Source organism: Leucoraja erinacea, chromosome 1, assembly GCF_028641065.1.
Source record: "Leucoraja erinacea ecotype New England chromosome 1, Leri_hhj_1, whole genome shotgun sequence".
NCBI lineage: Eukaryota > Metazoa > Chordata > Chondrichthyes > Rajiformes > Rajidae > Leucoraja > Leucoraja erinaceus.
In genome coordinates, this window is record NC_073377.1 from 94,378,854 (window position 1) to 94,405,122 (window position 26,269).

The 26,269-nt window shown below is 41.8% G+C and overlaps 1 protein-coding gene across 1 annotated transcript in view; it reads left to right on the top strand.

The window, feature by feature from the left end:
* Positions 1 to 26,269, top strand: part of LOC129712534 (collagen alpha-1(XXV) chain) — a 628,211-nt gene that overhangs the window by 565,108 nt on the left and 36,834 nt on the right. Inside the window, exons 23-28 of the mRNA XM_055661434.1 lie at positions 871 to 915; positions 2,520 to 2,564; positions 2,680 to 2,751; positions 5,048 to 5,119; positions 13,902 to 13,952; positions 26,081 to 26,161. Coding sequence (XP_055517409.1) covers positions 871 to 915; positions 2,520 to 2,564; positions 2,680 to 2,751; positions 5,048 to 5,119; positions 13,902 to 13,952; positions 26,081 to 26,161 — 366 coding nt within the window. The remainder of the gene's footprint in view (positions 1 to 870; positions 916 to 2,519; positions 2,565 to 2,679; positions 2,752 to 5,047; positions 5,120 to 13,901; positions 13,953 to 26,080; positions 26,162 to 26,269) is intronic.

Here is a 26,269-nt window from a genome sequence, read left to right on the forward strand (position 1 = left end):
AATGTTTATCAGTACATATTATCCTCAGAAATTATGTTCAATGATAAGCAAGGGTATTTGAAAATCTCAAGTTTATGGGGAAGTAGCCAAAGAAGAATTGTAATGGTCTCTTAGCAGGTTGGCTTTCACCTGCCTGATCCACTGAGTTCGAGATTGCATTGTCAGGGGAGAAAGGTGGTTGCATTCACAGCATGGCCAATGGAGTGGACTGTCCATCTGTTGCAGAAAACATGCAACTTTTGTTTCCATTAACTCAAATAGGGTTAGGGATATTCTATAATAAGCGAGCCATCTCCTCCACAAATTCAATGCTCAGGTGTCTTTTTGGGGAAAAAAATCTTTGTAACAAATTGTGGAATGAATCAGTAAATTCCTTTACATGGTTGCTCTTACATGTCTTTTTCTTTAATTTTGGCATTCAAACAGAGGATCGCCACCTTAACTGTCACGGTAATTAGATGGCTTCCTGAGGGCTACTGCATGAGCTATTGTGGCTTGTGGCTTGTGGCTGTATAATTGTGAATTCAGGCCATTGATACTAATTGTCTGACTTGTTGAAATTTGGATTAGTGATGGTCTTAATATACTGTGCAGCAAAGAAGATATCCTTTATACATAACCAGCCATTAATTTATGCTTCATATAGTTAATATTAGGTAACTGCTCATAGTTCAAAATTTTTATCAGCATTTTAATGGGTCTTACCATAAATATTATGACCCTCCACCCAACAAGTTTGTTTTGTATTGTTTTGCTTTTAATTTTGATTTTATAAAGGCAATTTGCACGGTCTGTCAACGGATGCCAATGTGAAAAAATATTCTAATTCTTTCCGAGCGAAACTAAGACTTTTTTGTTCTGGGTTATCAGGGTCCACCAGGCCCTCAAGGATCTCCAGGAATGCAAGGATCAAAGGTAGGAAGATCTTCATTCTTTTCGATGATGGAGGGGGAGCCTTCTTTAATAGTAACTGGGGCTAGTCTCATCTTGATGACGCAGATGGAAGGAATGGACACTGCATAGTTTTGTTTCCCCCAGTCAATACTATTGATTGCAGCAGGAAACAAATGTTTATCTAAACTCAACAATGTGAGAACTTTATAAGTGGATCAATTCCCTCCACATCTGTTAAAATTTCTCACTGGATGCTACTAATTTGTAAAAAATACCACCAAGTAATTTGAGGATTAAATGCACCTTGCAGAGCACCTCTGTGACCAAATGCTTTGCGGTTTAAATGATTTCTGATTCCAGATAAGCCTCATTAGCTTCAGAATTAAAGGGCGCTCTTTTAGAAAGGAGGTGAGGTGGAACTTCTTTCGTCAGAGGGTAACTAATCTGTGGAACATTGCCACAGAGGGCTGTGGAGTCCAAGTCAGTGGATATTTTTAAGGCAGAGACAGACAAATTGATGATTATAACGGGTATCAAGGGTTATGGGGAGAAGGCAGGAAAATGGGATTAGGAGGGAGAGATCAGCCATGATTGAATGGCAAAGTAGACTCGATGGGCAGAATGGCCTAATTCTACTCCTATAACTTGTGAACTTATGAACTTATGATTGCACTGGATATTTAGATAATAAGAACATAAAATAAGAAAGTTTAAAATGTCAATGCACAGGAGATTGGCTAACAAGTGAAGGAGAAAGGCATATTAACATGTGGAAGGGACCCATAAACAAAGTTGTCATGAAGCCTGTGCTGCAGGTCCAATAAAAGCTATCCCAGATGATGCAAATGCAGCTTTCATCATCAGTCTCCGCCACAAACCCTGGAATTATGTTTTGCAGCATTTGTATTGTTCATCACTAATAAAGCTTTGCTATAATTTGATTCCAATATATCAAGGACCAGTGAAGCTCCCCTTCCAACGAGGTGCCTTTGATGCAATATTGTATTCTGAGCCAATTTTACCATCATATGGAATTGTTCTGACTTGAAGCTGATAAAACATTGCTACCAGACGAGGAGGATTTGAAAGCAATGTTTAAGAGGAGGTGCCAAGGTTTAAGGGAAAAAACTTATCGATTTAAACTGAGCTGGTTTGTTCTTAAGATGCCAATATTTATTCAATTTATAGTCAATTGCATTGTGTGGAACTGAGTTCACATCCAGGCCAGGCCACATGGAGTGAAGACATTAAAAAAAAAATTGAAATTTTAAAACAATTTAGTTTCTTTAATAGAAATAAAATGGCCAAATATATGAATCTGAAATTTACAATCTGCTGTGGTCAGTTGGACAATTAATTCTCAACTCCTATTAGCCTATTGAACCCATCATGCTATATAATGTTAAATGCTGGTTTGTTTGGACTAGATCAGTTTCATTATGATCTATTTTTGCTGACAATTCTAACATGGGGTAGTAAAAATCTGTCATGTTTAGTGCAAAGAGAGGAAGAAAGAGGGCATGTGGATTTTCCTTAAAATTAAAAGCTTATTGAAAATAAGAGCTAATCAGAGTAATTCACCAGATATTTTGTTTCTTGCATCCCTTTTTATGTCCACATCACAGGGAGACATGGGGAGTCCTGGATCATATGGAGTCCCAGGAGTACAGGTACTGCGGTTGTCTTATGCCTGGTGGCATTTAATTGTCTCCTAATATTTGTGAGAAGTTTTTTCAGAATTTAATAGGTTGCACATTTTTTTAATACTTTTGTGCTTATTTTCAGGGCCCTAAAGGTTCTAAAGGTGACATTGGCATTTCAGGAGATAAAGGAAGCATGGGCCTACCTGGATTATCTGTAAGTGTCTTTGATGGAGACAAAGGGGTCCTGAAGAAATGTTTGCCAATAGCTCACATATTTTCTACTCAGATGGAATTGTATAAGCAAGTGTTAGTTCACATGGAAAATGTGCTGAATGTAGCTGAAGCTATACTATGGAACTAGTATGTCCCTGCCTACCTCTGCTTATGGAGGACGAGTAAAGGGATGGCTGCTAACTGTGCAGAGATCTTGACTGGGGATTTTTAGTAAATGACAAAGAAAGCTTATTGGGTGGGGAAATATCTTTATTTGAGAGGTTCCAGTTATCTTAATGTAATTGCTGACAATGGGATGTCCTTCCCTTTCTCTCTACCGTTTCTATGTGACAAGCTGATACCTGGATATACTCACTACTCTCCTAAAGGGTCAATCCAAGAAAGACACCATTTTCAGTGGCTGACCAGGTCATTCCTTTGCCATTGATTTCAGCAATCTTTTTGGCTGAGGAATCTTACTTCAAAAGCAAAGCTTTGCTTCCTTCTGGCCTGAGCAAACAGCGGTTCAGCTTTCTTTCCCATTCCTGTTTGGTAACTATGTCTGCAGATTGCTGTCAGCAGCGTGACAACGTCTCTCTCTCTCTCTCTCTCGCTTCTCTCTCTCTCTCTCTCTTTTTTTTTGCTGTGTAGATAGATTTTGTCCATCTGAGGATAAATTCAAGAGAGAGAGAACAAAATAACATAATATAGACACAAAGTACAAAGTAACCCAGCAGGTCAGGAGAAAATGGATAGGTGACGTTTAGACTTGGTGCCTTTCTTCATATTTCTTCAGTCCGACCCAAACGTTACCTATCCCTTTGCTGCCTGGCCTGCTGAGTTACTCCAGCATTTTGTGTCTATCATTGGTAAATAAACAGCACCTGCAGTTCATTTTTGTAACGAAACACAATGCTGCGTCTCAGCTAATTCACCTTTCAAGCCTCCACCACAATTTTGTTACCAAAGTGATTATTAAATGGCCAGACATTCAATTGTTCTTCCATATTTTCTACTTCGGCAATAAATATCCATCCATCTTTTAAGCCCTTTTTACTTTGAGCTTCTGATGAATGCAATCGTCAGCAAAATAGTTTTGTGAATTCAACTTAACTGTGCAGACTAATTTTAATGCTGTGTCCCTAGATGCCAGTGTTTCTAAGTTAAGGAAAGATATATACACTTTCTTGTATTGTCATTCCTTTTCATTATTTTAGATGGCTCGCGCAAATTGTCCCTTAATTTCTTAATTTTTGGAGACAAAACCGAATTTATGGTTTCTTATTATAGTGACAACCCTCTCCGAGGAACCATTCCAGTAAAAACTCATTCTGTTCAAAGCCGGTAGATTTTTCTAAATAGGTATTTCAAAGGCTGAAGGGGATTTTTGTGACATTATACTTTTCTTTATACGGTTCAGGGCCCCGACCAAGGGTGAACATGAGGACGATTGACTGGACTTTTGTGCCTTCCATCACAGTGGGAAGTGCTGGTTCCACTGTGGTGGATGTGTATGTCGAAATGTTTACGTTTGTGTTCTTTCTTTCTTGCTCGGAGAGGACTGCTCATCCACCTAGCTTACTTATGAGTAAAACTGCATCATGATGAATGGTCAACACTGCAACAGGGTTTCAGCCCCTGATTATACTACATCAACTCTCTGGTCAGAGCTAGCACATTAGCAGGGGATGAAAGAGAGTGGCAGGACATCATGAAGCAGATGGCACCACTCAACCCCGGGTTGGAGTTAGATGGATGGAGATAGATAGATGGATAGATAGAGAGATAGATAGAGAGATAGAGATAGATAGAGAGATGGATAGAGAGATGGATAGAGAGATGATAGATAGATAGAGATGGATAGATAGAGAGATAGAGAGACGGATAGAGACGGATAGATAGACAGATAGACAGATAGATAGATAGATAGATAGATAGATAGATAGATAGATAGATAGATAGATAGATAGATAGATAGATAGATAGATACTTTTCTAGTTTTAATATTCTGAACTTCCTTTGATAACATCCAGAATCCCACTGAGATAACAAAGTAATGGGATATTGTACAATTGGATCAAATTCGGTTTGGCTTTGCTTATGTAATGGCATGTAATCTGTAAAACAGAAGATTGTACAGTCAAGAGAAGACACAGAGATCAGCCACTCTGGCGGCATCTCAGGAGAACATGGATAACATTTTGATTAAGTTGAATAGAGGGAATTCAATTGATCATGTTAATTCAACATATGTCAATTTACTAATTGGTTTCAACTATTAACTTTTGTCTCTCCAGGGTATTAATGGAGAAAAGGGAGAAAAAGGAGAAAAAGGAGATCATGGATTGGCTGGTCCACAAGGCACTTCTGTAAGTTCGCCAAAATTAGATATCCTAATCGTTATTTCATATTGTAAAACAGTACACATTACTGATCAGGCAGGATGCTGTTTCATTTATTTTAGTTGGAATGACCACAAATTTCACTGTACCAATTGGTGCATGTGACAATAAATGTCTCGTGTCTTGTCTCTTGAATTCCAGGGATGTTCTTCTGTTGCACATTGTTTACAGTTTAATAAATACTTGGCTTTGAGACAGTTCTCATAATTATTATTGCTTCAACACATATCCTGAGGAATTAGGATAGCAGAACAGGATTATTGGATGATTGTTTAATTAAAGTAAATTCAGTAACTTCCATTAGCAAGAAAACTGGTTCAATAATCGCAAAGATCAATTTATGTGAGTTCTGCATTGGTTCTACTTCCCAGTGTTGGGATATTGCAGATCAGGTCCCGATTCAATCTGAAGTGTAGCCTGCAGTGAACTGACTGAAATTGGTCTCGACGCAAAACGTCACCCATTCCTTCTCTCCAGAGATGTTGCCTGTCTCGCTGAGTTACTCCAGTATTTTGTATGTATCTTTGACTGAAATGACTCTGGGATTTGGCCATAACTGAGAACTAGGAGTTCAACATGGTGAACCATTTTGAACATTTTTGTGATGAGGCACAGATAAAAATGTCACCATTCTGTCTCCAGATACACAACACTGAGATTATGAGATATTGCAAACGATAGCACTCTGCCTTTTGATGTTCTTACCCTTTTTAAATGCATTCAAAACCAAATATTGAAGGGGCACAAATGGGCAGGTTGTACAAAGTCGGCTGTTGGTAACCAGGGTAGGACCTGCATATGGGAATTTTGGTCTTTTCAATACATGTTGATTAAGAGAACTAGATTAGAATTATAAAGAAGGAGCATTAACAAAATTGTACACAAATATTAAAAAAAATTGTAAACACATTTTATCAATTGCTTATAATTGATTTTGCTTATTTTGGTATAATGGTTTTGCTTTGAAGATAGATTTAATCCGCAGGAGTATAAATTCAAAAAGATACAGCTATCATAGGTGTTGTTTAGAGCTCACTGGTTAGAATATTAGGCCTTATACTTAATAGGACAGTGCTTCCTCCGTGCCAAATTACTTTGAAATAATGTAGCCCATTCACACCTTCTTAAGATATTCTCATCAATATTGTCACAAAGCCATTTAACGATCAAGTCAGGAAGCACCTAAGTATCGTGACGGTAGGTAGCAGTTTTGATTGACAGTTTGATGAGTTGATCCTCAGGGTGGCACGGTGGTGCAGTGGTAGAGTTGCTGCCTTTACAGCACGTGCAGCGTCCGAGGCCCAGGTTCCATCCCGACTATGAGTGCTATCTCTACGGAGTTTGGACGTTTTCCCCGTGACCACACGGGTTTTCCCCGAGATCTTTGGTTTCCCACACACCAAAGAAGTACAGGTTTGTTGGTAAATTGATTTGGAATAAGTGTAAATTGTCCCTAGTGTGTGTAGGATAGTGTTAATGTGCGGGGTGATCACTGGTCGGCGCGGACTCGGTGGGCCGAAGGGCCTGTTCCATGCTGTATCTCTAAACTAAACTGACAGCTGAAGAAGGACCATCAATTATACGTATCTCTCTTTCTGCAGATAATTGGAAACAGGGACTGGGTAGTCGAAAGTTTATTTTTTCTCCAACCAAAGGAAGTTTCAAGATGGAGTTACGGTCACTCATTGCCCTTCTAAAGAATGGTTATTAAGGATTGATGGTCAATAACATGAGCTTGATGCATTAAAGTAATTGAAGGCAGGCAATGTTATTTTCCAAATTGCAAGGAAAATTAATTGAAAACTATTCTGACCTGTGACATGAAAGTTCTGCCAGATTGTTGTTTTCACTTGATTTTATCTCAAGAGAATAGTTAGCAGCCTACATTCCAGAAAATAGGAAGACTAAAATCTAGAACATACAGAGAAGGACCCAAATATTACATCCTTTGGAGCCTCAGGGCAATGTTATTAGATAGTCAGGTAGCAGTTGGTTTGCAGATTAAAAGACCACAAAGTCGACCTCAAAGTCTTCAAAACTTGGTGTAGATCTGAAACGTGTACTTTTCTCCATTTTTAGAATAAAAATAAACGTGCATCATCTTTGCAAAGAAAAAAATCAGAGAAAAAAGTATATTAAAACGTGTTTATTTTGTTTTTCAAAGAATGTACCACAACTGAGATCAGAATACATAGCATTAATCATTAATCGCTAAACCTCAGGATCCATGTTTTGTTGATTTTGGCAGAAACATGGCAATCTAAATCTAACCTCCAAGGTAAACTTGCTGAAAGCTGACCAGAAAATGGACTTGGACATGAAATAAGACTCGGTTAGGTTTCATGCTTGAATTAAGTTGAAGGCAACACTTAAAGAAGAGCAACCAATTATAATGCAAACAGTGCCACAAATCTAAATCAGCCAATTAGTCTTTATTTTGGCAATTGATTAAGAATTACAAAACCATGGGATTTTTTACTTCAGGAAAGATATAAAGATTGCTTTCAGCTGCATATATAAAATCCTCTGGATGTCATTTGGAAATAAACATTGAGTGAAATACTTATTCCCACAGGTAGAATCAGATGATATAGAATTTACTGAGGTTAAATTAGGAATGACTGTGAGTGCCACTTCCATTACATTTCCCCGTGTATGAATGTTTAAAACTGAGGTTACACTTTTCCTGTTGCTGCTTTTATTATATTATATTATGATATCACCTACTTAAATACCCTCAAAGGTTAATTTCCCAAATCTCTGCAAGGGAGTTACTACTTGGAGATAATCTGTGGAGTAACCAGAGAAACTCTTTATTCAGTTATACCTGTAGCCTGCGGGCTTGAACATTGAATTCTCCCAATTTTGTTAGCCCTTGCTGTCTCCCCCTTCCTTAGCCCTCGGGCTGTCTCCTCCCATCCCCCAGCCCTCGGGCTCCTCCTCCCCCTTTTTCCTTCCTTCTCCCCGCCACCCCCTATCAGTCTGAAGAAGGGTTTTGGCCCGAAACGTTGCCTATTCCCTTCGCTCCATAGATGCTGCTGCACCCGCTGAGTTTCTCCAGCTTTTTTGTGTACCTTCGATTTTCCAGCATCTGCAGTTCCTTATTGAATACCTGTAGTTATGCCTGCCAAACTTTGATTCTTATTCACCCGAGCCAGATCTGTTCTCATCGCCTTTAAAATAAGCCTTTATAAATTAACTATTTTTATCTTGGAGTGGTCTATATCCATTTCCTTTGTTATTTTAAACCTAATAATATTATTACCTAGTTGTTCCCGCATGGGTACTTGCTCTTCTTGGCCTTGATCGTTTGCCAGAACCAAGACCAACAATGTAGCCTTCTGCATTGAACTAGAACTAGGCTGATGAAGGAAATTCTCCAGACAACACCTTGGAATCTCCTTCGCCTCTATACCCCTTTTGTTATTGCTTTGTTGATCTATATTTATATAGTCCCTCACCTACGCTACTTTTGCACATTTTTCCAATAGTCCTGCAATTTTACTCCTCAATGATATTTATACTGCTGACTACAAGACCATGAGTAGTGTCATGACATTGTTACTTCATGCTAAACAAGTAGGCTCTGTCCTTGAGCATTCCTGGACAAGCTCACTCTAAAGGTGGCATGGTGGCGCAGCAGTATAGCTGCTGCCTTACAGCACCAGAGACACGGGTTCGATCCTGACTGCAGGTGCTGTCTTTACGGAGTTAGTATGTTTTCCCCGTGACCTGCGTGGGTTTTCCCCAGGAGCTCCAGTTTCCTCCCACACACCAAAGACGTACAGGTCAGTAGGTTCATTGGCTTGGTAAATTGTCCCTCGTGTGTAGAATAGTGTTAATGTGCGGGACTTTTTGCTGGTCAGCATGGACTTGGTGGGTCAAAGGGCCTGTTTCCGCACTATATCTCTAAAGTAAAGTAAACTAAACTAGAGAAGTAAACCAATTTCTCCTGAATCAATATTTCACTCCGTCATTTTTTTCCCTTCTTTATCCATCCGAACATAATATCCAGTGCAACTGTGTTTAATTCCTTCCCTTTTGTAAACAGTCTGGTCATTGTCAATGCCAAAGTATGCAGAGAGTACTCTGAGAAAGAGAGCCGCACTTGTCGTTATATTAGGGAATGAGGGTGGACGAGTGCTGGAACTGACCGTGGAGGAATCTTTTGCAAACGGTGACCACAGTTTAGTAAGCTTTAAGATAGTCATACAGTAGAAAAGGTAAAATTGGACATAGAGTTGACACCTCAAATTGGTGCAGACGGACTACAATAATATAAGACAGGACCTTGCAGAGGCAGATTGGGAGTAACTGATGGAGGGAAAAACAACACTCGTTAAGTGGGAGGCATTTAAAAATGAAAATGCAATTATATTAGTTCAGATTCAATCATAGTGAGATTAGGAAACCTTAGTTAACAAAGAAAAGGGTTTGTACAGGCAAAGAGGGATTTTGATAGACAAATGGTTGGGCAAAGGTCAGAGATGAAAAAAACATCCATCTGCCCATCAAAACCTCCCTCTCCTGTGTTGACTTATTACCTGCCACGCTTTGTCCTGCCCCAGCTCTCTTCCCTCCCCCCCCCCCCCCCCCCCCCACAATCACTCTGAAGAAGGGTCCCAACCCGAAACATCACCTTTCCATGTTCTCCAGGATTGCGTTGAGTTACTCCAGCACTTTGTGTCTTTTTTTGTAAATCAGCATCTGCAGCTCCAAGTTTCTACAAGAAGAAGAAAGCATATGTCAAGTATGAGAAATTATTATCAAGTGAGATAGGTGTCGGATGCACTTTATAGCTGAGGAATGTGAAGTGTTCATTATTGGTAGGAAGAATAAGAAGAGGGAATATAAACTAGAGGGCACAGTTCTAAAGTTGGTGCATGAACAGAGCAAACTGATGGTGTATGTGCACCATTCAGTGAAAATGGTAGGACATTGAAAACGTTGTTTAAAAGCATATGAGAGCCTGGGCTTTATATTAAAAAAAAAGAGGCACAGAAGAAGAAGTAAGAAAGTTGTGCTGAATGTTTAGTTCTGGTTCTGCCACAATTAGAGTAATGTACCCTTTAGTTTATACTGGACTAAGTGGGATCTGTCGGGTCCCTGTCACACGGGAGGCCTGGTGCCCCAACGCAACCCATTTCCCAACGCAATATTCCACCACTCACCCATTCCCCCAACGCAACCCGTTCCCCAACGCAATATTCGTTATATACCCCCTACTGCGTAGGCGCGGCACATTTCCCCTCATCCCCAGCACTTCCTCCCCCTCCTCTTCACCCTCTCTTTTCTTTCCCCTCTCCTCCTCCCCTCCCCCAATCCCTCCCTCACCTCTCCCTCCTTCTCCTTTCCCCTATCCTTAGTCACTCCCTCCCTCCAGAACTCCTCTCCCCTCCCTACCCCGCTCATTTCCCTCTATCTCCCACATCCCGCACTCCTCACCTCCCCAGGATCTCGAGGGTGCTGCTCCTTTCCCTCCTTGCATGCCCGGAGCATCAATGCCACCGCCCTCAGAGCCAGGTTCAGCGCCCAGGCCTCAGATCCTCAGCGCGGCCCCTACCCGCCCCGGAGACAGCCGCCTCCGCCCGCAGATGCAGCCCCAGTGTCAGCGCCAAGGCGGCGGGTCCCCGCGGGTACGGTGCGACAGTAAAATGGAGGTAATCATACCCGTGTCGCCGTTCTGAATTCTGGAAAAGCCCCACTGTGCAGGCGCGGCTGAGGACCCGTTGGGTGTCCTTTGTGATGCCAGTAGAGACGCGCACGGAAACCCTCCCCCAACTGCGCCTGCGCGGGTGGCGGCGCTGTTTTGTTAATTTAAGTTTTGCACGTTAATAACTTTTAAAATATACCATCAATCTGAACAAAACTTGTTTCATTTACACCACAGGACAATGGTGAGAAAGGTGGGCCAAAAACTGTAGTGCTATCGTGTACCGTTTTTGCACAAATAGAAGTACAACACAAACCTGCAAACAAACAATATATAGATTGCATCTTTTGGGTGACACGGTGGTGCAACGGTAGAGTTGCTGCCTTACAGCACCGATCCTGACTCGATGTTGACTATGGATGAGTTTGTACATTCTCCCCGTGACCTGCGTGGGTTTTCTTCAGGTACTCCGGTTTCCTTTCACACTCTAAAGATGTACAGGTTTGTAGGCTAATTGGCTTCAGTTAAATTGTCCCTAGTGTGTGCAAGATAGTGTTGGTGTGCGGGGATCGCTGGTCAGCGCATTTCTGTGCTGTATCTCTAAACTAAACTAAATCTCCAACCTCGCCTACTCCATTCACTGTTCCTATGTGGTCTCCACATCTGCAAGACCAAACGACTAAGTTGCAGAGTACCTGCACTTGAGAGAACCTATCTACAATAGCCACACTGACCTCCCGGTTGCATTCCCCTTCCCATTCCAACACCAACCTTCTATCCTTGGTATTATTCATTGCAACATGAAGAAAAACTAATCATATTCTGCCAGGCTAGAATACAACCCAATGACATGAAAATAAAAATGTCCAGTTTTAGGTTCACCTCATCTGGTCTGTTCACCCCTCCCCCCAACCTCTCTCTTTCTGACCTCCCCTGGTCTTCTTTTTGTTCCTGTACCCTTTCCTGTAGTTTCCCATAATGTCCCCCTGTATTGGCCTATTTCCTGGTTCCCTACTCTACACACAGTTCACCCGCTCCCCACAGCACCGCTCCCCCATCTATTCTTGGTTCCATTTGCCATTCACCAGTTCCCTAATGGATCCTTCTCAGATTCCAGCATTGGCAGTCTCTGTGTTCCTGCTCATCCTCTTCCAGTAACTGATTAGTTTAGTTTAGAGATACAGCATGGAAACAGCCCTACAGCTCACCATATCCATGACCATTGGTCTGCTAGTTCTATGTTACCCTACTTTTTCATCCATTCCCTACACACTAGGGGAAATTTATAGAGGCCAATTAAATTACAAACCACACATCGTTGGGATGTGGGTGGAAAGCATAGCACCCAGAAGAAACCCATGCAAACAAAGGGAGAACATGCAAACTCCAGACAAATGACATGTTAGGTCGGAATTGAACCTGGGTCTCTAACTTTGTGAGGCAGCAGCATTACCAGCTGTGCCACTGTGCCATCTCCACCCTCACAATCCTCAACGCACTCCACCTACCTCCTTTTTTGCTTTTTTACTTTTTCTTCTTTCTGCCATCATCCACCTGATACCAGCCTCTGCCTCCCTGCACTATCCACCTCCCACCCCTTCATAGCTCCATATGTCTGTCATCCTTCACTGGTCCACTAATATCCTCTTGCATTTGTCTCAGCGCTCTGTGTCTTCTCTCTATACCAACCACCTTCTCTCTCCACTCTCGGTCCTGAGCCAGGGTTTTGAACCAGACATGTCGACGACTCCTTCCCCCACCCCACAGATCCTGCTCAACCCAGACTTCCTCCAGCAGAGCGTGTGTTGGCAGCTTGGTCATAGATGCAACACCTGTCCCTATACCTTCTCCATCGATTCTGTCCAGGGACCCCGACAGTCCTTTCAGGTTAGGCAAAGGTTCATTTGTACCTCCTCCAACCTCATCTACTGTATCCGTTGTTCAAGATGTGGACTCTTTTTCATCGGCAAGACCAAACGCAGATTGGGCGATTGTTTCGTGGAACACCTTCTCTCAGCCCGCCTGGACTTACCTGATCTCCCGGTTGCTGGACACTTTAATTCTCCTTCCATTCCTCCACAGACCTTTCTGTCCTCGGTCTCCTCCATTGTCAGAGTGAGGCTAAACGCAAATTGGAGAAACTGCATCTCATATTTCGCTTGGGCAGCTTACAGCCCTGTGGTATGAATATTGATTTCTCTCACTCCAGGTAGCCTCGCCATTCCCTCTCTCTCTATCCCTCCCCCACCCAAGTCACACTAGCTTCTCATTTTCACCCTACAAACAGCTTACAAACCTGCTTCCTGTATCATTATTACTTTTTTGCACATCTTCCATTCATTGTTCTTTATCTCTCCTCATCAGCGTCTGTATCTCTCGTTTCCCTTGTCCCTAACCAGTCGGAAGAAGAGTCTCGACCCGACCCATTCCTTCTCTCCAGAGATGCTGTCTGTGTTACTCCAGCTTTTGTGTCTTTCTGCGGTTTAAGCCAACACCTTCCTACACAATTCTGTTTCAACTTGTGCACCAGTGTGCGGAAATTTGATTGTGTGAGCAAGTTCCCACAGGTAGTACTTGCTCCATGTGTAAAATGTGAACAATAAGGAAAAGTAACATGGATTGCTCTAAATTTGTTGAGCCAATCAGTTTGTACTCTGCAAGGGTGGCATGCTGGGCTGGGTGACATGGTGGTGCAGTGAGTAGGCCTGCTGCTTCACAGCTCCAGCGACCCAGCTCCAATCCTGGCTTCAAGGCACTGTTTATCTTCAGTTTGCACATTCTCCTTGTGGGTGTCCTCCAGGTGCTCCGATTTCTTCTCACATCCCAAAGACGTGTAGATAGGTGGATTAATTTGCTGCTGTAGTCTGCAGGTGTACGGATCAGAGAAGCATTGATGGGAATATGGGGAAAATTAAATTGTTACTCCAGTTTCCAGCATCCGCAGTCTCATGTGTCCCTGTTATTTTTATATTGTTCCTGGACAACAACAAAACACGTCATTTAAATGTAATATTGCAGTTTGCCAGGTGGGGTTTCAGGTTTACTTTGCCGACGGCCTGCTCACTGCCTTACATGATCCATTATCTATTTATGCAGATTGCCGGACCCCCAGGCCCCACTGGCTCACAAGGCCCACCAGGTCCAATGGTAAGTCACAGTTACTGCTCTGAGAGTCTCTTGTTCCATTCCTGTTATTGAAAGGTCTGAGAGTTTCTTTAAAAAACACATGTCATCTGAGTTTGTTCTCAGAGCTGGGAACTTGACCTCTTTGATTCAATGGAATCTTGCATTTTCTCTGTATGTAAAAGCTTGCCAAAACAATATTTGCCCAGAGTTTGCTGGACGGGAAATAAGTAATTCCTGGGCTTTGCAATGCACATCTGTTCTTCCACACCATTGTCCTCCAAACCATTATCCAGCATGTAATTGCAGCAATATGCACAAAGTCACATTACATTGAGGCATGACAAGGTACTGGTAGTCTGCTTGCTTTAGCAGCTGTAAGAATAATGTGTTCAAATGTCTCTCCTGGTGTGGTCTTAAGGCTAGTCAAAGGTTCAGAATGAACACCAGGATGATACAATTTTTTTCTATATTACACAGGTTGAGTGGTTGGTGAACATGCACACAATGCTGCTGTCGACAGCTAGAATCTCTTGAGGAATACAAAGGATGTAGGACTACACTTAAGAAGGAAGTGTGTGATCCCTCATAGATAAGATAAAGTATTCTATCAATCTATAAGAGTAAAAGGCTAGCAAGTTGGAGAATAGATCGCTTTATGGATCAAAGTGGCGATATATGTGTGGAGCCATGGGAAATGTGTACGGTCTTAAATTAATATTGTACAGGTCTGTATTGACCATGGAGAAGGACGTGGAAGCTCATGAGGTCACTGGAAGGTACAGCGATATCCTGGAGCATGTTCCATATCTCAGCAAGGGAAGCAAGGAAGGAGATTTCCGAGACCATGTCAAAAATATTTGCATCTTTGTCAGCTGCAGTTGTAGAGGAGAACTAGGGGATTGCAAGGGAACTGCAAGCCATCAGTGATGGGAATGTTACTGGAAACATTTCCGAGAGACAGGATTTATTCACCTTTGGAAAGGCTAGGGCTGATTAGCAATAGTCAGTATAACTATATTCATGGGAGATCATATCTAACAATTTTGATATTTGTGAAGAGGTGACCAAGTGGATTGTCGAGGGCAGGTCAATAGATATTGTATTCATGAACGTTGTCAAGGTCTTCGATAAGGTCCTGCATCACAGGCTGGTCCAGAAGGTGAGATTGCACGGGATGTAGGATGAGCTAGCCATCTGAATACAAAATTGGCTTTGTGATCAGAGGCTGAGGGTGATAATAGAAAGTTGATTTTCTAAAGGAGACGTATGACCAGTGGGTGCGACACAGGATTCGATGCTGGGTCCTCTGTTGTTTGTCATATGTATTATTAATTTGGATAGGAATAAATGTGACATGATAATGAGGATAAGAATTAAAGTGGCATGATTAATATGTTTGCGGATGACACCAACATTGGTGGCACTTTGGACAATGATGAAGGATTTTCCAAGTTTACATCAGGACCCAGATTAACTGAGAAAGTGAGTAAAGGAATGGCAAGTGTAATTGAACTCGGACAAGTGCCATTAGATGCATTTTGGGAACATAAACCAGGCAGATCTTATACAGTGAATGTCAGGGCCCTGGGAAGTGCTTAAACAAGGAACCGCAGATGCTGGTCAATACACAAAAGGACACAAAGTGCTGGAGTAACTCGGTAGATCAGGCAGCAACTCTGGAGAACATGGATGGACTACATTTTGGGTTGAGACAGAAGGGTCTCAACCCTAAATGTCACTTAAGCATGTGCTCCAGAGATGCTGTCTGACCTGTTGAGTTACTCCAGCACTTTGTGTCCTTTTGACCCAAACTAGAATAGTGAAAGGCTTGGATAGAGTGGATGTGGAGAAGATGGTTCCATTAGTGGGAGAGTTTAGGGCTAGAGTTCATAGCCTCATAATGAAAGAATGTTCTTTTAGGAAGGAGATGAGGAGAAATGTCTTTAGTCAGAGGGTAGTGTATATGTAGAATTTGTTGCCACAGAAGGCTGTGGATGTCAAGTCAGTGGATATTTTTATGGCAGAGATAGATAGATATTTTATCAGTACAGGTGTCAGAGGTTATGGGGAGAAGGCAGGAGAATGGGTTTAGGAGGGAGAGATAGATCAGCCATGATTGATCTGACAGTGGATCTGAGGGGTACATTTTTCACTCAACGAGTAGTTGGCAGCTGGAATGAGCTACCAGAGCAGGTGCTGGAGGCAGCAACAGCAACAACATTCAAGAGATATCTGGGCAGGTACATATAGGAGCAAGGCATAGAGGGATGTGGAATTAACACAGACATGAATTCATATAGATCAGCATGATGGTTGAAAAGGGCATTGAAGGCTGAAGGGCTGTACAAATCTATGATTGTATTGGAGAAAAGAAAAGTTAGTAATAGTTATCGGTCTTTGTCTTTTGTTATAAACTTTTCATTTTGATACAGTTTAGCCGTATCCAAAGACGTTTTCACCAAGTTTGCCATAAAAAGCACATTTCTGTACTGACATGCTGTTGACACATCTGAGGGAAAAAGTTAATAACAACTTTAGAAGTTGAAATCGAAGAGTCCTGAAATGGAACGCTTGTTGAAACAGGATGCAGCAACAGATAGGCCCACCTCATACAGCATCAAAGTTGGGTGAAGATGGATAGACAAGTTACGCACTGATGATCACTAAAGGAGTATTTCTGTGATCAGGAAATAGTAGTTAGGTACAAGATACAAGATACATTTATTTGTCACATGTGCCAGATGGCACAGTGAAATGTGATTACCATACCATATAACCATATAACAATTACAGCACGGAAACAGGCCATCTCGACCCTTCTAGTCCGTGCCGAACACATAATCTCCCCATGTCCCATATACCTGCGCTCAGACCATAACCCTCCATTCCCTACCCGTCCATATAACTATCCAATTTATTTTTAAATGATAAAAACGAACCTGCCTCCACCACCTTCACTGGAAGCTCATTCCACACAGCTACCACTCTCTGAGTAAAGAAGTCCCCCTCATGTTACCCCTAAACTTCAGTCCCTTAATTCTCAAGTCATGTCCCCTTGTTTGAATCTTCCCTACTCTCAGTGGGAAAAGCTTTTCCACGTCAACTCTGTCTATCCCTCTCATCATTTTAAAAACCTCTATCAAGTCCCCCCTTAACCTTCTGCGCTCCAAAGAATAAAGCCCTAACTTGTTCAACCTTTCTCTGTAACTTAGTTGTTGAAACCCATGCAACATTCTAGTAAATCTCCTCTGTACTCTCTCTATTTTGTTGACATCCTTCCTATAATTAGGCGACCAAAATTGTACACCATACTCCAGAATTGGCCTCACCAATGCCTTGTACAATTTTAACATTGCATCCCAACTTCTATACTCAATGCTCTGATTTATAAAGGCCAGCACACCAAAAGCTTTCTTTACCACCCTATCTACATGAGATTCCACTTTCAGGGAACTGTGCACAGTTATTCCCAGATCCCTCTGTTCACCTACATTCTTCAATTCCCTACCATTTACCATGTACGTCCTATTTTGATTTGTCCTGCCAAGATGTAGCACCTCACACTTATCAGCATTAAACTCCATCTGCCATCTTTCAGCCCACTCTTCCAACTGGCATAAATCTCTCTGTAGACTTTGAAACTCTACTTCATTACCCGCAACCCCACCTATCTTAGTATCATCTGCATACTTACTAATCCAATTCACCACACCATCATCCAGATCATTGATGTACATGACAAACAACAGTGGACCCAACACAGATCCCTGTGGCACCCCACTCATCACTGGCCTCCAACCTGACAAACAACCATCCACCATTACTCTCTGGCATCTCCCATTCAGCCACTGTTGAATCCATCTTGCTACTCCACCATTAATACCCAACCATTGAACCTTCTTTAACCAACCTTCCATGAGGAACCTTGTCAAAGGCCTTACTGAAGTCCATATACACAACATCCACTGCTTTAACCCTCCATCAATTTCCCGAATAACATCTTCGAGTCAAAAAAAGTATTCAAGTAAAATTCAGAAGGGGAAAGAAGATTAGTTAAAAACATGGACCTTCCAGGCACAATCCATGTGTGACTGTTCCTAATCAGACCCTGTTATCCAGATGCTTTATATATTATCTCTAAAGTTTTCTTTCCATTAATTGCCCACCACTGGACGTCAAAGTTCAAAACTAAACAGGTCTATAATTGCTAGGTAGGGTTACTCCTTAGACCCCCTTTTAAACAATGAACAACATGCGCGCCTAGTACCGCCACTATCCCCGGCACTATTCCCGTTTCTAATGACATTTGAAATATTTCTGCCATAGCCCCTGCTATTTCTACACTAATGTCCCTCAATGTCCTAGGGAATATCCTGTCCGGACCTGGAGACTTATCCACTTTTATATTTCTCAAAAGTGTCAGTACCTTCTTTGATCCTCATAGTTTCCATAGCTACTCTACTTGTTTCCCTTACCTCACATAATTCAATATCCTTCTCCTTGGTGAATACCAAAGAAAAGAAACTGTTCAATATCTCCCCCATCTCCATACTGCCATACAATAAAAATAAAGTACACAACACACGATAGAGTTCAACATAAAAACATCCCCACACATCAGAATCAAAGTTTCTTACTGTGAGGGAAGTCACCAAAGTCAGTCCTCTTCCTCTAATGTTCCCCAATGTTCACCCGTCGTCGGGGCCTCCCCGAGCCCTCTACAGTCGCCGCTACGGGCGGTCCGATGTTCAGGCCCACTCGCCGGAGTGATGTAAGTCCGACGTCGGATCTGGGGGACATCCTCAGTGGCCTGGACATCAGAGTAGGCCCCCTCCTACCAGAGTCCGTGGCTCCCAAAGTCCGCAGGCCGGGCTGGGCGGAGATGCAACACTGGCGGCCGGCCCTCGGCAAAAGGCCCCAGGACTCTGCGATGACGGTCAGCGCCGCCCGCGTTAGAAGCTCTCCCAAACCGCAGCTCCACAATGTTGGAGCAGTGGCCCAACGCTCGTCTACGGCTCCCAACGGGTCTGACGGACGTTACATCCTCCGTAGACATCCGGCGCAATTTAGCAGGGGCTGCGCTCCGCGGTGGAATCAGCGCTGCGCCGCCACTGTTGTTGCAGCTCTGGTCCATTCCCTGGTCCCCAGCAGGATAGGCCCGCCGAGGAGGGGGGCGAGGAACGCGGACTCGGAGAAATAAATCGAATTTTCCGTAACGGATCCAGTCCGCCAGGAAGCCAGTTTCCCCTTACCCTCTGCCACCCCCTCCCCCCACATAGAAAAGTTAAAGTTCTCCCCTCCACAAAACAGACTTTAAACTAACTAAAAAATGTTTTAAAGATTGAAAAAAAAACAGGCTGTAGGCAGAGGCTGCAGTCAATGCGGCGCCCCTAGTGTTACACTCTACTTCATGAGGCTGTTCAGGTATTTGTTAGATTCTTTTATTTTTTTTAATTAAATATTTAATTGGTGGGAAGATGAGAATAATTGAACAGTTCCTCCCTATGAAATTCTGAGAACGGCTGGCCAAGATTATCTCTTCAGAGTAAAGTAACAGTAGAGAGGGATCTACACTCCAGCTACCCTTCCAAGATTGCCTGTCATCAGTCCAAATTAGCTTTGATTAAAACTTCAGTGGTATTCCTACATTGAAATAAGCAAAAAATTGGCTGATGGATGTTGACTGTTTTTAGAGTTTGGTCCACCATTTGAAAGGACCATGCAGATCCCTATGTTAACACAGTAGCTGCCGGTAGCCTTGGCTACTACAAATTCACCACTCTCAGAGGTGACACCTTTAACTGACCCAAATTCAGCAGCTTCTTGGACAAGTCCTGGGGTCTTCACAATTCCTGCTGAACACTTGGTGCAAATTATGGTTATAAATGTGCATCTCTCGAAGTTAAATTCTTTTGATTTTTTTTTTTGCACCTACTTACTTTATTTTATCAATTTCTCTACTTGGACTCTGAATCTTTCTGTCCATTCACAATGTCTAACCTCTCCAATTAACTCTCTGATCTATGTTCCTTTGGCCCAAACTCCCCCATTGTTCCATCAGGCACAGCTTTATATCCTGAGATATATTCAATGGACTTGGGCTTTCTGAAAGTTGTGGGTTTGAATATGTTAAAAACAGTCATTTGCCTTCAGGTTCAAATTAGATAAAGAAAATAGGAACTAAAATGTAACTAATTCCATTGGGTATTATCTCACATTTTATACTTTTGTGAATTCATAGTATTTAAATGTTGTTTGAACTAATGTTTGCACGGTCGTCAGAATAGACATTTCTGCAGATTACGACCAGGAATGCAGTCTATTCTTCTGTTGTTTCCCACAGTAAAAGTGGGTTTATATTGTCCAATGCATCAACTCCCTTGTTTTGAGAGATTTTGAACAGTTTGTGTTTTCTATATAGGAGCCAGATCCTGCTCAGATTAATGAGATGGAATAACTGGGCAGGTCAAAATCAGGGTTAATGTCAGAGATTGTGGATGCAGGCTGCAGGGCACAACTTAAATGCATTTTAGACATGAGCAAGGTGATGCATCAAAGCCAATTTTCCATGGGAAAATAGAGCCAAGAGCAAACAGGAGGAAACAAGATTTAAAATGAACATAGTGCAGACAGTATTGAAGGGACTGAAAAATGGAAATGAAAAGGCAAACTCATGATTGAAAGGCCGTGAGTCATCTTGTCCACATGAGGAATAATATGTGGTATGTAGCTCAGGAATCTGTGGCAGAAGCTGTGGCACTGTACTGAGGATTATCCAGCTTTGCTGGAAAATTAGGTGGTATTCTAAGCTAGGAAGAAGAATTGTGGAGATGAGTGGAAAGAAATGATAATATTTGTGGAAAATGGCAGACAGGTGGGAAGTCCAGCTGAATGAGGAACAGCGAAGATATCGTACCAAGAAATGAAGAATACCCTAAAGAGAAAGAACCTTCAGAAAATGCAGAATGCTGTCTGCTTTATTTAATATATTTTCTGCCACGCATCCGTCGCCTCAGAAGAACTTGTCTTCTGAGGCAATAGATGTGCAACTAAAAGGATCCTGAATAAAGCAGATAGCGTTCTACATTTCACACAAAGTGTTTTGGGATTTCTGGTAATCCTATGCAATGAGAAGGAAGAAAAACAAGTGGCTTTGTGTAAAGTATGTTTAGAAAAACTATTGTAGAGTTGATCCTGGTTCTTTGGATGTTTAATTCACAGGACAAATGTCTGAGAGAATTAGATTAGTTTTTAGATAGGGTGCTTGAACCAGTATGTGTTGACAGGGAATGATAGTTAAACATTCTAGCAACTGCTCAAATTCATCACTGACTCTGGACAGTTGAACACAGCACTGCCGTGTCAAGTTAGGCTGCTGGTTTCTGTTTTTGGGTGACAGCTAGCCAGATGAATTGAGGGCTAATGCTCAAGTCAGTCAGAAGAGAGAGAAAACAGAAGACCCAGGATGAAGAAGGGGGTTCTGTTCTCAATTTAAGCTCAAAAGATTCAGATTCAGATTAGTTTATTGTCATGTACACCAGTGTGCAATGAAATTCCTTATTCACAAGAAGCTCATTGAGTACATGGTATATGTGGTAATGATAGATACAACAATAAATACAAAGACAAATGCAAAATAACAGAATGGTGCAAATATTGTAGTGCAATCTGAAAACAGCAGAATGGTGCAGGGGTTCAGTTAGTTTTTAACCAGCATTGGCACAGAGGGGTAGATCATCATTGTGGAGTACCATAGTGAATTCATTTGTTTCTTCATGAATAGGGAGCAAAGTGAATGGAATCATTGGAGTCAATTTAAAAGTTTGGTTGGTGGGTGGGTAGAGTGTGCAAGGAGGTAACAAAGAGGCATGAAGCCATTTGCAATGGACCTATTTTGTGGCCTCCATGAATAGAAGTAATGATGACTTAAATTTGTCTCCATGCTCTTTGTTAAAATTAGCTATGCATGCTATATGTCACTTATTTGACTAATTAATGTTGATTTTATGTTGTAGCATCTTTAAACCTGTAAGTTCTGGCTGCAGAACAAGTGTTTACTTTGCACTTTACCAAATTTAATAAGATCCTTGAGGACAACTGAGATACCATGATACAGGATTACATTTTAATCGATCCATTATCTGCTGAGCTTTTGTTGCTTTTCATTGAGCGGAGATGGATTTGTTAGTCAAACTCCTGAACTGCCACAAAGCAATGCCAACACATCATCATGCAAGTGTATTGCAGAGATGGTGATTTCTGTGAGGTTCAGCAAATCCCCAAGCTTCGTAAAGTCACGTGGGTACCAAGGCAGGGTTTGCACCCAGTGACTATCATAAAATCCTGTCAGTAACATTGGACTAGGCATTGTATTAAAAGGTTAACCACTCATTTCTGGGATCTAGAGCTGCAGTTCACTTACTGATGCCCATTAACTGAAGTCCACGTTCATTCTATGAAATTATCATGATTCCCACCTCATCAAGGAGAGTTTGGTCAGTTTTATTGAGGTCCCCCCCCCGCCAATATTTAAGAATATAAGGCATAAAACAACCTTCAGTTGTGTGCGGGAAAGAACTGCAGATGCTGGTTTAAATCAAAAGTAGACACAAAAAGCTGGAGTAACTTAGCGGGACAGGCAGCATCTCTGAAGAGAAGGAATGGGTGATGTTTCAGGTTGAGACCCTCCTTCAGACTGATGTCAATGGAGGGGGCGGGACAAAGATAGAACGATGTCGGAGATAGTAAGACTAGTAGGAGAACTGAGAAGGGGGAGGAGAGGGAAAGCAAGGGCTATCTGAAATTAGAGAAGTCAATGTTCATACTGCTGGGGTGTAAACGTCAGTTCTGTGCAACAGGTATCATTGTCACTAAATGAGGGAAAGTCATATGGATCTAAATCAAGTGTTGTAAATAGCCACTTGTGTCATGTTCATGTTGGGAGATCTCTGCGTTGCATCTGGCACAAGCCTTCTCTGACAGCGCTCTGTTTTGTCACTGGATGCAGAACAGAAAGCTGAAGTGTATTTCATCACAACTCTCAGTTCTTCCAATACAAACACTTCTAAAACTAAAGATTATCCTACTTGCAATACTGTCAGAGCTGATGAACTTATGGGTTTAAAGTGATCACCACACAAAAGGTATTACTGAAGATTTCTGTGCATATGTCAATGTGTTATTTCTCCAGTCACACACATCGTGATCAGAACACAGAGCAGCATTATCAAAAAATACATCCTTTGTAAGTTGTAGGACAACTGTAAAGAGGGCTTTGGAATAAATAAAGATAAATTTAGTAGGAAGTTTGGTAACCAAAAGATATGCTCCTAAAACAATAGATAAAAGGTTTTGAAGGAGAAAATTTTGGTGTTAATGTAACAAATGGTTACAATCTGGAATCACTGCATGAAAAGATGATGAAAGCAAATTCAAAAATAGCATCAAAGGGGAATTGGACAAATATGAGATATAAATAATTGGATGTATCGTGGGATTGGAACAAAATTGATTGCTCTTTACAAATGCTCGTCACAATGGGAAAAGGGGACATTTTCTGTGCCGTATTCATTCCATGACTGTGATCCCAATAGATCGTCTATCTGGGTTCACCACACACAGAGCAAAGTCATTGGAATGGTATCAAACAGACTGATCATCAATGTAGCAAGGAATAGATTAGATCTGTCCTGGATCGTCCATCTCAATAAGTCTGGCAAAACAAGACTGGTTAAGTTATTATCGATTATTATCGACTCAGAGGGCAAGATCTATCGACCATCATCCTAGACCCCTTCATTGTCATTCCAGTGTCTATCCCATCTTATCAACAGGCCAGAACCAAGAACTGTGTTGTAAAGTCATAAGGTCAGAAGTGATAGGAATAGAATTAGGCCATTCGTCCCATCAAGTTTACTCTGCCATTCAATTATGGCTGATCTATCTCTGTCTCCTAACCCCATTCTCCTGCCTTCTCCACATAACCTCTGTCACCTGTACTAATCAAGAATCTAACTTTCTTTGCCACAAAAATGTCAATTGACTTGGTCTCCACAGCCTTCTGTGGCAAAGAATTCCACAGATTCACCACCCAGACTAAAGAAATTTCTCCTCATCTCCTTCCTAAAAGATCGTCCTGTTGTACCAGAAACTCCTCAAGCTTGACTCAACATCCTATAATGTCCACCAGTTTCACTTAAACAAACGAACTTTTATTGATTATTGGATTCCCCTCAAGCCCTCAATCCTCACCCGCTGCTCTCCCACCGCTCCCTCCAAATTCTTTCTCTCCCTATTGTATACTTATGCAACACTGACAGCAACATCAAGCTCAGGACAGAATTAACTGGCTAGTTGTGTATTGGTTGCCAAGCTGGCCTGGGGCTGTGTTGGAAACCAGTGGAATAAATGACGGTCATATTCTTATCCACTTATCTATCATACTCACATCTGTACAGACCAAACTAGCAGGAGCGGTTATGATTATAAAGACGTTCATCTTCAAAGTGGGGACAGGCTCAAACATGTCACATGTTATTGTGCCGGTTAAGGTGGGGTCAAACATTCCAAAACTAGGCCTCTGCATTGGCACTGTGAGCAATCAAAGACAGATGCCACAACATCTGTGATGGCAAGGTCTGATACGTTCTTCACTCCTCCATCAGTGTTAAGCTGGTAGACTAGCCCTCATTCACTGAGGCTGTAGAACGTGATGTCCGCAAAACATCTCCAAAGATGTACAGGTTCATAGGTTAATTGGCTTGGTATAAGTGTAAATTGTCCCTAGTGTGTGTAGGATAGTGTTAATTTACGGGGATCACTAGTCGGTCCGGACTCGGTGGGACGAAGGGCCTGTTTCCGCGCTGTATCTCTAAAATTAAAACTAAAACAAAATATTTGTTCCAAATATACTTTTGAAAGAGGCGTTGAGCTGTTGCCATTACAATGCAGAGCCACCTGCAGATAGAGTATAGACCAGGTGTGCGACCAGTCATTCATTTAGCCAGTCATTTGAAGCTAATCCATCACTAGTATTCATTCTGCCTTAAAGCAGAAGTGGGCAGTTTACTTTCTGTCCGGTTCATAGTATAATAATGTTATACATAACACCAAAACAAAAAGTTTTTCAAAAAACACCTTTTCCCTTTAAGTCCTCCTTAGTTTCAGTATTAATTAATGTGGCAGTTTTCTGCATCTGACATTTTAACAGAGACATAGATTAAGCTTATTAAGAGATATTTAGTTTAATCTAGTTTAGTGTTTAGTTTAGTTTAGTTTAGTTTAGTTTAGAGATACAACGTGGAAACAGGCCCTTCGGCCCACCGAGTCTGCGCTGACCAGCGATCCCCGCACACTAACGTTATCCCACACACACTGGGGACAATTTACAATTATACCAAGCCAATTAACCTACATGCCTGTATGTCTTTGTATTGTGGGAGGAAACCAGAGCTCTTGGGGAAAACCCACCCAGGTCACGGGGAGAATGTACAAACTCCATACAAACAACCATCAGTAGTCAGGGTCGAATCCGGGTCTCTGGCGCTGTAAGGCAGCGATTCTACCATTGCCACTCTTAACACAGCTCTTCGAATACAGGAAACTGGAAACATCTGAAATGAACATACAAAGCTTTAACGCCCAATATTGCCAACAATACTGTAAGCTTTCACTTTATATTTGAACACTCGGTGTCCAAGGCTTTGGGGAAAATAACAGCCCACAGTCAGGAAGCTGACATAAGAAAATCTACTTAAGACCAAAAGAATGGTTGTCTTAGTTATTTCATCTGGAAGGAAGAGAATGGTATCTTGAGCCAGTGAAATCCTGTACACTCTCAGGTGCAATCAACATAAATGTTAAAAGTATCTACAAAGAAACACATGTGATCCTCTTGGAAATATTTTCCTTCTTTGCTTAGATTCACAAAAAAGGAAGAAAATGTAATTTGCCTCCAATATAGAATGAATATCAGTAATGCTAATACAGTGTAGAAGGATTGCAAAAGCATTGGTCATTGCAGGGGGGAATACTGTAATACTTTGATGGATGCACAGGTATTTGCAGTAGCTTTTTGTGATTCATTTAAATGCATTTCTGTCCCAGCTTCAAAGTAGCAAAAAAAAGGTGGACTTTACTTTTACATTTAGGGTGAACCAGGGTTGAATGGTGTTAAAGGAGGGAAGGGTGAACCAGGTCAAAAAGGTGACAGAGGACCCCTTGGTCTCCCAGTAAGTAGATAACATTTAATACAGCTTACATCGTAAGAGTGCCAACATCTCTGGTTTACTCTGAGTAATACTAAAGAACAGATGCACCATGCTGGAGCAGAAACAAAT